Below are 17,223 nucleotides of genomic sequence, written 5' to 3'. Positions count from 1 at the left end.
TGTCGTTTCACATTATTTTTCCTTTTCTAAAAAATATTTATCTTTTTGCATATACGTATTTCGATTAAGGTTGGCAAAAAATATATGAATTATTAAAATAACTTTAATCGACGCAATTAAAGAGAAGTGACACCCAAGACTATAGCTTATATTTTGTATATTGGTACAAAGTATACATTTATAGGTAAACACAGGCATCCTGAATTACATAAACGAGCACATTCACGGACATACATCTTTGAAGAAAGTTATTGGCACTAAGTTCTCATCAATGAATTAGGAGTACAATGTGGTGATATGAGTGTATATTGAAAAAAAAGATAATAAATTTGACCTTGTTGTTGTCTCACCCTAGTCATTTCTATTAAGAGGTATGAGATACCAACGGCAGAAATTGCAATACTTTTTCCATTGAAATGTTGTCGTTTTTAGATATATGATATATAATAAAATATAAGAGTTATTGATGTGACAGTTTTTTTTGCAGATAAGTTATTCGTTCGAACAATTGTCTGAAAGGAACACAGTCTTCCAAACTCGTGGCATGGCGGAAGGTAGAATCCTGGTCGAACACACAATATATTGGAGCATCCGTTGACAGGAAGTTCACAGGGCAGTGGGACAACAGAGCACCTACATATCTGCAGAGGTAGCGTCATGTGACAACTGCTCGGTATACACAAAAACAAGATGCAAGCAAAGACAGTCAAGCTCCAGCTGCTAGCGGTCTTCCTCAGCATTTCGACCAAAGTAGTTCCTAGTGGTGGACACAAGCTATCGACGGCCTCTGTCTCTTCTTTCCTGGAATTGGCGGGGTTCGCACCCTCGTGTGTCAGTCGCGCCTTGGCACAGTGCCACGAGGACAGTAACCCGCAGGCAATACAGCAGTCGCCCTCTTTTGCACTGGCTATTCACAACATGACGTTGGATATCCAGCAGCTCTCAAGCTTGGTCCAGGAACTACAAAACACAGCAGAGACACTGCCCTTACAAGCACTGCTCCACATCCCCCAAAACCTCACCCAGTCCCCATCTAAATCCCTGACGCCCAAGAAGGAGTCTTCCCGTCCTCGACACTGCCTCGACCTGAAGGAGGCAGGAGACTCCGGTCGTGGTGTCAGAGGAATCTACCCTTTTCCCTGCTGTCCCAACTGGGCCCTCCAAGTCTTTTGTGATCAGGAGACAGACGGTGGAGGATGGGCCGTGATTCAAAGACGCGACGACCTTCCTCCTTACCTGGATTTCCAGCGTACCTGGATAGAGTATGAGAAGGGCTTCGGAGATCTGGAGGGTGAGCATTGGCTCGGCCTTGAAAACATTCGCCATCTGACGTCGCACAGCCTCCAGGAACTCCGCATTGATCTGTCCGACTTCAACAACGTCACGCGTTGGGCCAAGTACGGTTTCTTTCACGTCAAGGACTCCGACTCCGAATACGTCATGTGCTGTGGGAGGTAATGCATCGTGATGATAAAAGGAAAGTTTATTATTGTCTTGGAGCAATGCATTAATTGTTGTCTTTTTTATATAACCCTTCTCTTCCTCCTCTCTCCCGCTTTCTTGTAACAGATACACTGGAGATGCTGGGGACAGTTTCTCATATCAGTGTGGTAACAGGTTTTCGACCCACGATAATGATAACGACGAACATCCACAAAGCTGTGCTGTCAGGTAAGATATCTCCAAACACATAGATATGCACACCCATACATATCAATTTCCAATCCTTTCCTATACAATTTCACCCCCATGGAAATTTCTTCCAGGCAAGTTCTTAATAGGTAGGATGAAATCGTATTGCCTTGCTGAACTCCTTTCGCGATTTTTATTTATTCATTTACTTTTGTATCTTTATGTGTGTGCGTATCCTTACATGTTTATATGTATACACATGAATGTATATACTTTTTTGTGGTTATGTTCATGTAATACTACATTGTAATGTTATTCCATATTAATGTCATTGTTATTGTTGTAGCATTATATCGACATTAAATCACTGCTCCATCCTGAATATAAGCATTTTGATAACCATCTACTTCCTTTAGATTTAAGGGAGCGTGGTGGTACAAGAGCTGCCACTGGTCAAACCTCAATGGCAAGTATCTTAGGGGACCCATGGAGTCGGATGCAGATGGTGTGTCATGGCACACTTTTAGAGGAGATCGCTACTCTCTTCGCAAGGTGGAAATGAAAATTAGACCCTCTGCGTCGATAGGGACCTGAAGTCCAACATGAAGAATTGAAACAAGAGGCATTATTAAAGATACTTCCAATGGTCAATGATGTACTTCTTAAAAAAAAATCAATAGAGTTCTGGTTACATATGGAAATGATAGTGTTTACACTAAAAAGATGTTCTGCAGAATTCTTTGTTTATTAATTTCTTTTTACTTTGTAATGTATGTAAATGATTTGTCTTCTGCATATTTTTGTCTTTGTAAATGGTGCATTATTAAAACTTTACAAAATGATATGTGTTTCAATGCGTCATTAGCTTCTCTAGAAAAATGAAAATATCTTTTCAATCTTTAATCTTGTGGAGCGCCAATTTAAGTTTCAACAGGGATTCCTTTCATCTTATGTTCATCTCAAGAAGGCGCTTGAGTCTGTGCAACGAGGGGTGTTTGGAGATCTTTCGAAGATCCGTGGGATTCCTATGAGAATTACTGACATAATGTTTAACTTATACTCTGGAACAGAGAGAGCTATAAGGTATAGAAAAGAACGTATCCACCTTCTTGCCTCTTATTTCAGAAGCAAGACAAGGATGCGTCCTTGCCCCCAACGCATCTCAACACCTCCATACACTTGGTATTGGACAGAGTTTCCATTCCTTTTTGAGTGCAAGACAGACATGGATATTGCATGCTGACTTGAAGATACATCTGGATTACCAAGTGCTTTCGGATAATCATGGAATATCGCATGAGCGACTATGTATCAAACCATAGACTCAGTATAGGCCTGTCACGTCAACTCCGGCATTAATGATATGTGATACGTTTCCTTGATGCTGACCCCAGTTACAAGGTTGTCTCCACAAGAGATAAACCGCGATGGAAGAGGAAACCGACAGAACACACGGTTAGGACAAGTTGACCAAGCCCGTTGAGTTGTTTGAAGTGGGAAGGTTCGCTGCATGGGAGCTTGATTGGAGAGACCGAGAAGACTAGCAAGGGCGTGTAAGTGTAAGTAATACTAAGACTATTAAAAGAGAGAAAAAATATTATAAGTTGTTACAGGCACATAGAGATGATATAAATCAATAAAATCAGAAATGGAAAATTAGAGTTGATGAAATTGGAAACAATGTAGTTACAAATATGAAAGGGAGAAAGAAATTTTGGATCATTCGTATTTATAAACTGTCACAAGACACATTACATTGACAACATAAGAGTGGCAACCAGTTGGTCAGCGGTGACTATATATATATATATATATAAATATGTATATATATATATATATATATATGTATATATATATTTATATATATACACAAATATATATATATATACATATATATATATATATATATATATATATATATATATATATATATTGGAAGTAAGTCTACAGTTGCAATAGCATTATTCTCTTTATAGAATTTCTTTTCTATATTGCGGACCAATGTGCGTTCGTCTGAATGTAGATCTCGTGGTAGGGTGCTTAAGTCCATAGTATATTTTCCTTATGATGTCTTTCGGCCTTAACTGGCCATCTCTTTTAGGGCTTTTTCGTCATCCTTGTAAGCTGAAGACAGTACTACTGTAAAAGTTTTATGTTTGATGTAGCTGGTTGTATTATGTCTTCAGCCTACTAGGATGACGAAAGTCCTGAAAAATATCATGTATAAGAACGTCAAACCCACCGACGCGGCTTCAAAAACCGACCTCTTCATTTATTACAAGACAAGAAAGACATCCAACCTAGTCGTAAAGAACAGTTGCCTCCCTAAGGCAAGTAAAGTGCAAGAGCTTAACGTCGTGTACCAACACATGTGTTCCAGTGGTGACTGCAGTTCCCTAAATTCTCGGTACATCGGCGTCACCACTACTACACTGTCAAAAAGGATTTCAGCACATCTGCAGGACGGCGCCATAAGAAGACATTACTTGTACGAGCATGGACTCACACACAATGGTCATCATATGGAAAGCATCACAACCATCATAATTAGGAACAACGACAACAGACTAGAAATGAAAAAAGCGGTGCTCATTTACAATCAAAAACCCGTATTCAATATCCATCAGCAGCCTGACACATTGCTACTAACCAGAAGACAGCGAGCGCTTCCCTTGCGCTCATTGGTGGGTGGACGCTTCAGCTCTCCGCTCCACCATTGATATATATCAGCAGCATGCCAAACCGAGTCATTCTCCTTCAACCATTCGACCAGTTAACACCTCCTGGAGATGGCCAGTTAAGGCCGAAAAACATCCAGAGGAAAATATACCATGGACTTCTTTACCCTACTAAGAGATCTACAGCCAGACGACCGCACATGGGTGCAAAACATAGAAAAGAAATTCTATAAAGAGAATAATGCTATCGTAGCTTTAGACTTTAACAACTCATGCATATATATATATATATATATATATATATATATATATATATATATATATATATATATGTATATACATATATATATATACATATGCGTATATGTATGTGTGTATGTATATATATATATATATATATATATATATATACATACATACATATATATATACATATATATATACATATATATATATACATATATATATATATATATATTTCTAGGGCACAGGTTCTCACGGAGACAATTTTGATTAAAATCAACTGCGCTAATAGATTTAACTATTTTCAGTTGTATCTTCTTAAGTATAAGGAAGGACTTCCTGTCAACTTCATTCAGCTTATGAACGAAATCATCCATGGTGAATGTGAAAAGAAAGGCGCTGGTGAATGCCGATGGTTTCTATTGGATGTGTAACAGCATGTAAAAAACTGTTGACAACGACACCTACCATGTCAACAGTTTTTTACATGCTGTTACACATCCAATAGAAATAGGTGGGCTTAGAATTCAGCCCACACAGGATTCAGTCCACTTCTAAATTCACTAAAAATAATGGGTTAGATGGGTTAGGTTAGGCTAAATCCCTTTAGGCTGAATCCCATGTGGGCTGAATTCCAATGGAACCTATGAAATATATTACACAATGTTGAATGAAATGAATAACAATCATCTAGGCCCCAAAGTTTAGTGGATACAGTATATTATAGTGATATAGTCATTACCCAAACTTAGAAGTAATGAAGTTGAAGTATCATCTCTTTAGGCCTTCAAATTTTTATTGCACATGCTCTCCATTGCGTTCACCAAATTTATATAGTTGCGTATGAAAAGGAAGAAATGCACACAATATAGGTAAAATTGTTTACCTGGGTCATCAATTTCTTCTTCTGTATGCTGTGGCTGACCTTGGCATTTATCTCTGTGAGATTTTAATCTGGCTGCAGTCTTTGCATTTAGCTCGGTACCCTTTGCCAGAAGTTGTTGGTAGTTTTTCAAAATGATTCCAGACAGGATAATTTTTTCTGCCTGAAGAAACCACTCTGCCAGGTCCAGAAGACACCCTTCCTGGTTGATTCTAAAGCAGCAACTGACTCAGTGAGAAGCTGCTTACCTAGAACAAGTTTCAACAAGAATCTTGTTGAAACTTGTTGTGGGCTGCACAGTGATATATACTACATGTAGGCTTATACCATTCCTTGTATACTTGTGGCAAGTCTATATAACGCTGCTTCTTATATTGATATGCTAAGAATGTCCTTTAGCAATGAGATCGCCTATCAGATAGCAATCCCATAATATTTAAAGTCTATAAAAAAATCTATTTAAATCAAATAAATCTGATATAAATAAAAAAATCTATTATTTATATCTTTTTATTTAAGATAAAAAAAAATCGCCAACCCTGATATCCACATATAATATTACCTGTTAAGTCCGGCTAAAATTGGCATTTCAAAGCATAACAGTGCCTTAAAAATAGTTTCTTATTTCACTATAAAAGTTTATAGTAACTTATACTGCATTGAATAAGTCAATAGTAGATATATTTGTCCTACATACAATGTTAGGTTTCTAGTTTCGATATATTTGAACCGTTCTGTTCTTCTGGATCAGTAGTCCCTGATCAAAATAGCCCGCCCACATCTATTAAGTTTCTGAGAGACACAGGCTCAGCCTTATCACTAATTACAAAGGATGTGGCTGCTTTGATAGATGTAAATTATACTGGGAGTTGGGTCCTTGTGAAAGGTTTAACAGGCGGGTCACGTATCCCTATATGCCAAGTATACTTGCGGTCAGATGTTATGACAGGTTATGCCCAGTTCGGAGTAGTCGACAAGTTACCTGTAGAAGGAGTCTCATTCTTGATAGGAAATTACCTCGCTGGGGGGGCACGATGTTACCGAATGCCATAGTCTCATCGTGTCCTTCTGCCTAGAATAGTACTTCCCAATTAGAGGTAGACATTCCGGGCATATTCCCTGCATGTGCTGTTACCCGTGGCATAAGCCGCAGCGTGGAGGCAGAGATTAGCGAGCATAAAGAGGATGCTCATGTTGGTGTAGTTACCCCCCAACCTAGTGAAAACACAGAGGATGTTCCTACTCAGCCTAACCTTGCCGATTTAAATCTAGGTGAATTTTCTTAAACTTTTCCTTCACCCGGTGACCTTCAGAATAAGTTTGATAGCGAAAACAACTCTGAGGGAGACAATATTACCACCCTGGATAGTTTTGGTTCCTCCCTAGTTACTAGGAATAAGCTCATTCAACTCCAAAAAAGAGGACCCTGAACTAGCCAGTTGTGTCTGTAGAGCTATTAGTGAAGAGGAAGCTAAGTCAGAATCCAACTGTTATTATCTTAGCTCAGGTATATTGATACGGAAGTTCTGTCCTACTGATTCCCCTGCAAGTTACTCTTGTTCTGTTCGTCATCAAATAATGGTCCCAAACCCATTACGGAAGGAGATCCTGGGTATTGCTCATGATGGGGTAGGAGGACATTTGGGAGTTAGGAAGACTAGTACAAAATTTCTAGCTCATTATTATTGGCCTAAAATGAAGAGATTAGTTCCTATATTAGTACGTGTCACCATTGTCAGGTAGCAGGGGAACCGCACCCCAGTGTTAAACCGTTCCCTCTACAACCTATCCATGTCATTGAAGAACCTTTTGGCTGAATTGTCATAGATTGCTTTGGTCCTCTACCAAAGACCCCACGCGGTAACCAGTTTCTCTTTACCATTATAGACTATGTCACCCGTTATTCAGAAGCCATTCCCTTGCGCCGCATCACAGCCAAGAATGTGGTGAGAGCCCTCATGCACTTCTTTATGCAAATAGGCCTTCCCACAGTAGTGCAGTCAAACCACGGATTCAATTTTACTTCCCGATTGTTTAATCAGGTAATGCAGAGTCTGGGTGTCTGGCAGTTTAGGTCTTCAGCCTATCATCCCCAATCCCAGGGGGTGGTGGAGCGACTCCATCAGACATTCAAACGCATGTTGCGCACTTATTGCTTGGATTCTGGGAAGGACTGGGACGAAGCGGTTGATCTGCTCCTATTCACAGATAGGGACTCTGTTCAAGAATCCTTAAGATTCTCCCCATTTCAACTTATTTATGGTCATGAGGTGCGAGGACCTCTCAAAGCCCTCAAAGAAAGTTAGCTGCTGGAAAATAGTGTCACACCCTTGGTACCATATGTAGCTAAGTTTAGGAAAAAAAATAAAAGCTGCTGTGAGGTTGGCTCATACCTATTTAAAATCTGTTCAGTTCAAGATGAAGCAGCAGTTTGACAAAACACATCAGGTAGAGCCTAGGGAATTTAGGGTAGGTGATAAGGTATTAACTTTTTGCCTCTGCAGACACACCCATTCCAGGCAAACTATGAGGGACCTTTCCAAATTGTAGACAGGGTAGGGGAGGTTAATTATGTTATATACACACCAGACAGGCGCAAGAAAAAACGTCTGGTTCATGTCAATCTGCTTAAACGCTACCGAGTGAGAAAGAGTAAGGAAAGGGAGGCAAGTGTTGAACCTCCCTTGCCCGCTGGTGTTGTAGTGCCTGCATGTGATAGTGATCAGGAAGACACTTTCTCTGAGCTCCAGAGTGGCTTGTATACCACGGTGGAAAATTCCAAGATACTCGATGATCCCAGTGCAAAGCTAGGGCATTTTTCTAATGACCAAGGTATCGTGATATACTTAGTGACCATCCTCACCCCTGTTCAGCTGTAGAGCACGACATCGAAACCAACATAGCTCGGCCCACCCGGGAATGTCCTTACCGCCTGAACGCTTTCAAAAAGGAGTAGTCCGTGAGGAGGTACAACGCCTTCAGGAGGTCGGTTATGTGGAGCCCAGTAGCAGTCCTTGGGCCTCTCCCGTCGTCTTAGTGCCGAGGCCTGATGGCTCTATGCTGCTGTGTATCGCCTACAGAAAGGTCAAGGAAGTCACCGAACCGGATAGCTATCCCTTGCCACGCATTGACGACGTTGGTCCAGCACAGTGGGTGACGAAACTGAACCTACTAGAGGGCTATTACCAATTCCGATTGTCAGAGCGCTCGAGGGCCATCCCCGCGTTCATCACTCCCGAGGGGCTGTACCAGTTTACCATCCTTCCCTTCGGCTTGCGGAATGCACCTGCAACCTTCCAACGCCTCATGGACCTCCTAAATGCGGGGCTGGTGGGTGGCCGCTGCTACCTGGATGGCCTCGTCGTCTTTAGTGACTCCTGGGGAGAACATGTGGACCGCCTAAGGGCCCTCTTTGCTGTTCTGGCAGCACACCCTTTGACAGTGAGCCTCGCCAGGAATGAGTTCGACCATGCCCGCATCACATTCCTGTAATGTGGTCGGAAGGGGGGAGGTCCAACCGATTGCCGCCAAGATTAAAGCCATTCTGCAGTATCCTGCCCCTAGTGACAAGAAGGGAGTGATGAGATTATTGGGAATGGCAGGTTACTACCGTCGTTTCTGTCCCAGCTTTTCATCCGTGGTGGTTCCTCTCACCGACCTATTGAGTGTCAAGACCTCCTTCAAGTGGACCCGGGCTTACCAGGACTCCTTCGAGAGGGTAAACCCTCTGCTGGCAAATGCTGCTGTTGTACGTGCTCCTGACCTCCAGAGGCCGTTCACCATCCACGTCGACACCAGCAAAGATAGTGCCGGTGCCGTGCTTCTACAAGAAGGTGAGGAGGATCGTGTGCTACATCCTGTGTGTTACCTTTCACAGAAGTTCCTCAAATCGCAGAGGAACTATGCTACCATTGAAAAGGAAGCTTTAGCTTTGATCATGGCTTTGGATGCGTTTAGGGTATACGTAGAAGCAAAGTTCACCCTGTGCAAGTGTTTGCAGTCCACAATCCCTTGACATTTGTTGAACGAATTAAAAATACTAGTCAACGCGGTGGGTATAAGCCTTACAGCCCTTCAGTTTACAGATAGCGCACATTCGTGGGAAAGATAATGTGCTAGCTGATACCCTGTCCCGAACTACCCATGTGCAAACCTAAGTGTTATAGTGTTGATTGACCGTGGTCAAGTGATTCTTTGCTTACAAACCCTTGTAAGCCTGTTCTTTTGGGGGAGGGGGTTGCGTGGCCACAAGTCCGTGTGTTCCTTTGTAAAAAATTTGCCTTTTATTTAAACATGTTTCAGTTAGCTTGTAGCCACGCCCCATTTCACACCTTCCTGAATTTCAGACCGTGTGAAATAGGACTTCCCTATGTTCCTTGTGCATTATTCCTTTGTCATTCTTTATCTTAGCTAGAATATTATTCATATTATAAATTGTACTACCTTATTATATCAATGATGTATGTGTATGTAATATGCTGTTGCACTCGCCCTGACTATAATAAAATCAATGATAACAGTATAACGAGTTGGCTACTGCGGCCACCATGGTGACCGCAGTAATGAGATAAGCCACCATTCTCTCCCTCTCTGGTTCTGAACCCGTTCAGAGCCGACGCCCTTTTTCCGCTCCCCTATTATCATTAGGTTAAGTATGCTAGGTGGACCATAGTGGTGTTGGTTGTCCTGGTAGGCATAGAATAAGTGCTGTGTAGGTGTTGAGTGAATATGAAAATACATAAGTTATACTTTAGTTTGATATACCTCAACTCTACTCAGAGTTATCCACCGGTCACCTAAACTTATGAAATACAGACTTAAAAGCACTACGTGCCTTAATACATTTGATATGCAGTAAATTGTTACCCTACCATTTAGTCTCAATCTTGTGTCACTGATCGGAGGTAAGATTGCTCTTCCAATGATATAACGAAAATGGCAAAGCTGGTTAAAAGGAATACACGTTCAGCGAAACGTAATTATGAAATCAAGGTTGCCAGTCAAGCAAAATCCAACCCAAAGGGTTTCTTTCACCTCTATAGAACAAAAAATAAAGAAAGAATAGGACCAATTAAAAACGATGAAAATGTCATGATAGAATCGGAAGAAAAAATGAGTGAGGAGTTTAACAATTATTTTCTATCGGTGTTTACTAATGAGAGGTTAAATAAAGTACCTGACTGCGATCCGATTTTCAGAGGGGATGAAGAAAATAGCCTAACTAATATCAGCATTAGTAAAGAAGAAGTTATCAAGCAGATTGACAGACTTAAAGCTACAAAATCTCCGGGTCCGGACGAAATTTTTCCAAGAATGCTTAAAGAGTGTAAATTTGAAATCTGCGACCAGTTAACTGAAATATTCAATAAATCGGTAGACACTGGTTCTATTCCAACTGCTTGGAGGCAGGCAAACGTTGTTCCTGTTTTTAAGAAGGGAGATAGATCGACCATATGCAACTACAGGCCAATCAGTTTGACATCGGTTATAGGAAAAATGCTTGAATCAATAATAGTAAATGGACTCAGAGAACACATTGAAGGGCATAATTTAATTCGTGATTCACAGCATGGTTTCTCCAAAGGTAAGTCATGCGTGACTAATCTTCTATCCTTTTACACTAAGGTATATAAGGCGTCAGACAACAATGAAAATTACGATGTTATTTACCTTGACTTTAGCAAAGCGTTCGACAAAGTGCCACAGCAGAGACTACTAAATAAAATCAAAGCCCATGGCATAGGAAGAAAAGTGTTAGAATGGATTAGAGCTTGGATTAGTAACAGAGAACAGCGGGTCACCATAAATGGAATAAAATCTAGGTGGGGCAATGTTACTAGCGGGGTCCTCCAGGGCTCGGTTTTGGGTCCCTTATTGTTCATTATGTACATAAACGACTTAGACGGTGGGTTAAATAGTGATGTTAGTAAGTTTGCGGACGACACTAAAATAGGACGCCTAATTAGGTCACGAGAAGACGCCCAGATTCTGCAGGATGATCTTAATAAACTGTTAACATGGTCAGTGAAATGGCAAATGAACTTCAATATCTCTAAGTGTAGCGTGTTAAACGTAGGGCTACACAACCCCGAAAATAGATACAACTTAGATAACACGTTTTTAGAAAAATCTGAGTGCGAGAGGGACTTGGGAGTTCTGGTGAGTCCGGACCTTAAAACCAGGAAGCAGTGCATTAGCGCCAGAAATAAAGCAAACAGAGCATTAGGCTTCATTGCAAGGACGGTAACGAATAGAAGTGCAGAGGTAATTATTAAACTCTATCTAGCGATAGTTAGACCCATCCTTGACTATGCAGTACAGTTTTGGTCTCCGTCCTACAGAATAGACATAAATTCACTAGAATCAGTACAGAGAAGAATGACCAAAATGATACAAGGACTCGGAAATTTGCCTTACGAAGAGAGGCCTAGGCACCTAAACTTACACTCTCTGGAAAGACGCAGAGTGCGGGGTGATCTAATAGAAGTGTTCAAGTGGATCAAAGGCTGTAACAAGGGTGATGCAAACAAGGTCATCATAATAAAACAACAGGACAGGACTCGCAGTAATGGGTATAAACTGGACAAATTTAGATTTAAGAAGGAAATAGGCAAGAATTGGTTTACAAATAGGGTGGTCGATGAATGGAATAAACTTAGTAACCACGTAGTAAGCGCTGAAACTATCAGTTGTTTTAAAAAACGATTAGACAACTTTATGGATGGGGACGACAGGTGGTGATGGATACGGAGCTGCCTAGTGTAGGCCTTATGGTCTTTTGCAGTCTCCTTTATTTCTTATGTTCTTATGTTCTTATATATATATATATATATATATATATATATATATATATATATATATATATATATATATATACATGTATGTATATATGTATATATACATGTATATATATGTATATATATACATTTAAATATATATATATATATATATATGTGTGTGTGTGTGTGTGTGTGTGTGTGTGTGTGTGTGTATATACTGTTTTGTTAGAAATGACAGCAAAGGAATTATTAATTAACTTTTTCCGTGAGCACTCAAGCTTGCGAAAAGTAGATTTCTGGTAGGGGGAGAGGGAGTAAACCAAATTTCCAAAACTCATAGGAAAAAAAAAAAGGTATAAGAAACACAAAAATACAGCACCCAGCAAACAAAATACAAGAAATTGATAGAAAAATACAACACATAAAAACAAAATACAAGCAAAACAAATTAGATATCAAGACGTTTCGCAGCTTTTTCTGCATCCTCAGTTGAAATAAAGAAAAAGGGAAAGGGAGCATGTTTTAAATTGAATAAAAAGTACGGGGAGAAGTCACCGTGTTTTAACTGGGAGAGGTCCAAAGTCACCCCCGTGTTCGGCGCTTATTTGTCTTTCAGTCTTTCAGAACGACGTATGCTTGTACGTTCTTCCCTTTGGCGCGGAATGGGAGGCCACTGTGGAGGATACTACAATTTCTTGGGGTTGTCCATCTCGCTCCTCCGAACAGGTTTCATGCTAGGGAGGAGGGCGAAGCCATTTAATTGCCTATCAATGACAAGCTGCAGCTCCTTTATCCAGATGGATTCCAGGATGGCCCCCCCAACTCCCTTAGCCCCCCTCAAAAAAAAAATCCTTTTATTATAATAAAGGTGACTGATTCACCTCTTTATATAAGACATCAGGTCCTCAGGTAGGCAGAGGGCCTAATTTTCATTTCCAAACTGCGGAGAGAGTAGTGAAGTCCTCTCCAGTGTTTCCATACCACTCTGTCTGCGCAAGACTCCGTCGTCCCCTTCAGGTATTTGTCGTTCAGGTTTGAATTATGGCAGTCTTTATACCACCAAGCTCCTTTAACCCTAAAGGGAGAAGGTCATCTTTAGAAGTATCTTTGGTTATAAGGATATCAGTGAGTTTACACTTAAATGGTACAAGCAAATATGAGCATGAAAAGAGGATAAACGTTAAGAAACAACCACTAGGAATAATGAGATGTAAATATATGCATGTGCTTATAATGCGTATGAGTTTGTTTGTTTGCGTGTGTGTGTGTGTGTGTGTGTGTGTGTGTGTGTGTGTGTGTGTGTGTGTGTGTGTGTGTGTGTGTGTGTGTATGTGTGTGTGTGTGTGCGTGTGTGTGTGTGTGTATTCACCACGGATGCTACAGCCTCTTGTCGAGACAGCCAGACACCATCCTACGGCAGCGAGCTCAGAGCACATTATTAGCCGATCTCTGGGTAGGTCTGAGACCACTCACACATCACACACCGGGAGTGCAAGGTCACAACTCCTTGACTAACATCCCGTACCTACTCGCTGCTAGGTGAACAGGGGCTACACGTGAAAGGAGACAAACCCAGCTTATCTCCGCCCGGCCGGGGAATCGAACCCCGGTTCTATGACTTGTGAGGCCAGTGCTTTATCAATTTGCCACCGAGCCGTGTGTGTGTGTGTGTGTGTGTGTGTGTGTGTGTGTGTGTGTGTGTGTGTGTGTGTGTGTGTGTGTGTGTGTGTGTGTGTGTGTGTGTGTGTGTGTGTGTGTGTGTGTGTGTGTGTGTGTGTGTGTGTGTGTGTGTGTGTGTGTGTGTGTGTGTGTGTGTGTGTGTATGTGTGTGTGTAAATATGTATGTATATATATATATACATATATATATTTATATATATATATATGATATATATATATATATATATCATATATACATGTATCTTCACTTACATATCTTGATGAACATTGGAAAAACCATATAAGATTAATTCAATGTAAATTTAAGCTGTGGTAGGAAGGAGAAGGTAATCCAAATGTATAGCTTTTATACTGTATACTGAAATAAAATTTACGCGGTCTGGTAAATGTAATCATACCGGTATGCATAAACATGCAGATTCACGGTGAAGTAGGAGTTAAGACAGTTAGAGTCATAAAATTCCCAACAGGAGTCTGGTGGATTAAAATGTAGTGATGTAAGTGAACAATGATATGAGGTTTATGAATTTGACCTTGCAGCTGTTTCGCCATAGCTATGTCTGTTAAGAGGACCGAGTTGCCAGCGACAGCAATTCTAATAGTTTCTCCATTGAAATGGTCGCGTTTTTATGCATTTATTTTATCAGGGAATATAGGAGATATATATGTGACTTTTCTCAATTACTTTATTGAGTCCAACAAATTCCTTAAAAGAAGACGGGTGTCGAACTCGTGACGTGGTGGAAGGTGGAATCCTGGTCGAACACACAATATATTGGAGCGTCCGTCGACAGGGAGTTCATAGGGCCGTGAGACCACAGAACACAAACATTGACATCAGCAGAGGCAGCACCATCTGACAGCTGGTCTGTACACAGGAAGAAAAGATGCACGCAAAGACAGGCGAGCTCCAGCTGCTAGCGATCTTGGTCTGTATCTCGACCACCGTAGTTCCTGGTGGTGGTCAGAAGCTATCAACGGCCTCCGTCTCTTCGCTCCTGGAGTTAGCGGGGTTCGCTCCCTCCTGCGTTAGTCGTGCCCTGGCACAGTGTCACGAGGACAGCAACCCACAGGCACTGCAGCAGTCGCCCATGTTTGCACTGGCCATTCACAACATAACGCTGGACATCCAACAGCTTTCAAGTTCGGTCCAGGAACTACAGAACACAACGGAGGCACTGCCCTTGCAAACATTGCTCCACACCCTCCAAAATATCACACAATCCCCACCTCAAAGATTTACACCCAAGAAAGAGTCTTCCCGTCCTCGACACTGCCTCGACCTGAAGGAGGATGGAGACTCCGGCCGTGGTATAAGAAGCATCTATCCTTTCCCCTGCTGTCCCAACTGGGTCCTCCAAGTCTTTTGTGATCAGGAGACAGATGGTGGAGGATGGACCGTGATTCAAAGACGCGACGACCTTCCTCCCTACGAGGACTTTTATCGGACTCTGATAGAGTATGAGAAAGGCTTCGGGGACCTGGAGGGTGAGCATTGGCTCGGCCTCGAAAATATTCACCACCTGACGTCGCACAATCTCCAGGAGCTCCGCATCGATCTGTCTGACTTTGAGAACGCCACGAGGTGGGCCAAGTACGGTTTCTTCCATGTACGGGACTCGGACTCCAATTACGTCATGAATTGTGGAAGGTAAATACCATAATGATAAAAAAGAAATATTACTAAGATTAAAGCCTTGGAGCAATGCACTCACTGCTATATTTTTCATATGATATGTGTTTCCTTCCTCTCTCCCTTTTCCTTGCTGCAGGTACACTGGTGATGCTGGAGATAGTTTATCAGGTCACTCTGGTTACAAGTTCACGACTCATGATAGCGATAACGACGTGCATGGAGAAAATTGTGCTGTCAAGTAAGATACCTTTAACAAATACATAAACATACAAATGTACAAACACACACAAACATACACAAACACACACACATAAACACACGCGCACACGGACACACATTATATACACATGAATCAATACACACATTTTTGTCTCCTTCCTAACGTTTCTCTTTTTTTTCGTGTTCATATCTGCTTGTACCATTGTAGTATAATCTCATTTATATTAATATGACAGCATATACTTCCAATTATAATTATCACAGATCATAAATCTATATTTTGATGCGAATTTTTTTCTTTTTTCTTTTTTGTTAGATATAAGGGCGCTTGGTGGTACAAAAAGTGCCATACGTCTAACCTGAACGGCAAGTACCTGAAGGGGACGACGGAGTCTTTCGCAGACGGAGTGGTATGGAAAAATTGGAGAGGACATCACTACTCTCTTCGAAGCTCAGAAATGAAAATAAGGCTCTCTGCCTACCTGAGCACATGATGTCTTATACAAAGAACTGAATCAGTCACCTTTATTACAATAAAATGGGATTTTTTTTTTTTTTTTTTTTTTTTTTTTTTTTTGATTTTTTTTTTTTTTTTTTTTTCTTTTTAGGGCAAAGGCTATGAAAGTTGGAGGGCAGTTGGTGATGGGGTACGGGGCACAACTACTTTGATAGATGGATGATTTACCTACATGTACCTCTCATGACCCTCCTTTGAAGTTTTGTATTGCTCGAGATATTAAATATATACAAAAGGGCTTCCTGTGTATTATTTGTCAAATTGTGTGTATATAGATAAATATATATATATACATATATATATACATATATATATGTATATACATATATATATATATATATATATATATATATATATATATATACATCTATCATAATAAAGTAGTAGTTTATGTCTGCCTGTCTATCTGTTTGCTTCTTTGTTTGTTCACGAACTTCTAGGATTTCGGAGACAGACCCCTATAACCATATGTATTCTGATACCCTATCAATCCAGGTACTTGGATAACTATATTTCATTGAAGATATACATGTATGTATATATTCATATATATATATGTATATATATATATAAAATATATACATATATATATATATATATGTATATATATACATATATATACATATACATATATATATATATATAATTTTGAATAGGGTTAAGGATTAAAGGGGTATGGTGGGATAACATACCACTACTGCAGTGTTCCCTTAACACGATTCGCATTTTGTGACATAAAGTAATATTATTAAACAAACCATTGTATGCATTCATGAATATTATTTATATTTGTGAAATTAATGTCGCCACAAACTATGATATCCGTTGTAAGGAGAAAGCATGTAAATGTAAAATGATTATATAATTCCACCAAATGTTTAAATAATGATTATTTTTATCTTACTTTTTCGCAGGCGGTAACTTGCTTATATTCAAAGATAATGAAAAGTTCAATT

General features: G+C 40.4%; 3 protein-coding genes across 3 annotated transcripts in view; all 3 read left to right on the top strand.

The window, feature by feature from the left end:
* LOC143038479 (ficolin-2-like) overlaps positions 1–17,223 on the top strand; it is a 224,632-nt gene that overhangs the window by 128,163 nt on the left and 79,246 nt on the right. The window lies entirely within an intron of this gene.
* LOC143038212 (microfibril-associated glycoprotein 4-like) lies at positions 445–2,472 on the top strand. Its single transcript, XM_076207217.1, has 3 exons — positions 445–1,454; positions 1,570–1,671; positions 2,049–2,472. The coding sequence occupies exons 1-3, from the start codon at positions 691–693 to the stop codon at positions 2,224–2,226; spliced, it is 1,044 nt and encodes a 347-aa protein (XP_076063332.1). The 5' UTR covers positions 445–690; the 3' UTR covers positions 2,227–2,472.
* Positions 14,549–16,320, top strand: LOC143038211 (microfibril-associated glycoprotein 4-like). Its single transcript, XM_076207216.1, has 3 exons — positions 14,549–15,546; positions 15,668–15,769; positions 16,067–16,320. Exons 1-3 carry the CDS (start codon positions 14,783–14,785, stop codon positions 16,242–16,244), a joined length of 1,044 nt encoding a protein of 347 aa, XP_076063331.1. The 5' UTR covers positions 14,549–14,782; the 3' UTR covers positions 16,245–16,320.

The sequence above is a fragment of the Oratosquilla oratoria genome, chromosome 24 (assembly GCF_046742065.1).
Source record: "Oratosquilla oratoria isolate Oo_2021 chromosome 24, ASM4674206v1, whole genome shotgun sequence".
In the NCBI taxonomy this organism is placed as follows: domain Eukaryota; kingdom Metazoa; phylum Arthropoda; class Malacostraca; order Stomatopoda; family Squillidae; genus Oratosquilla; species Oratosquilla oratoria.
Note: the sequence above shows the minus strand (reverse complement) of the source record. Positions and strands in the feature narration are given on the sequence as shown.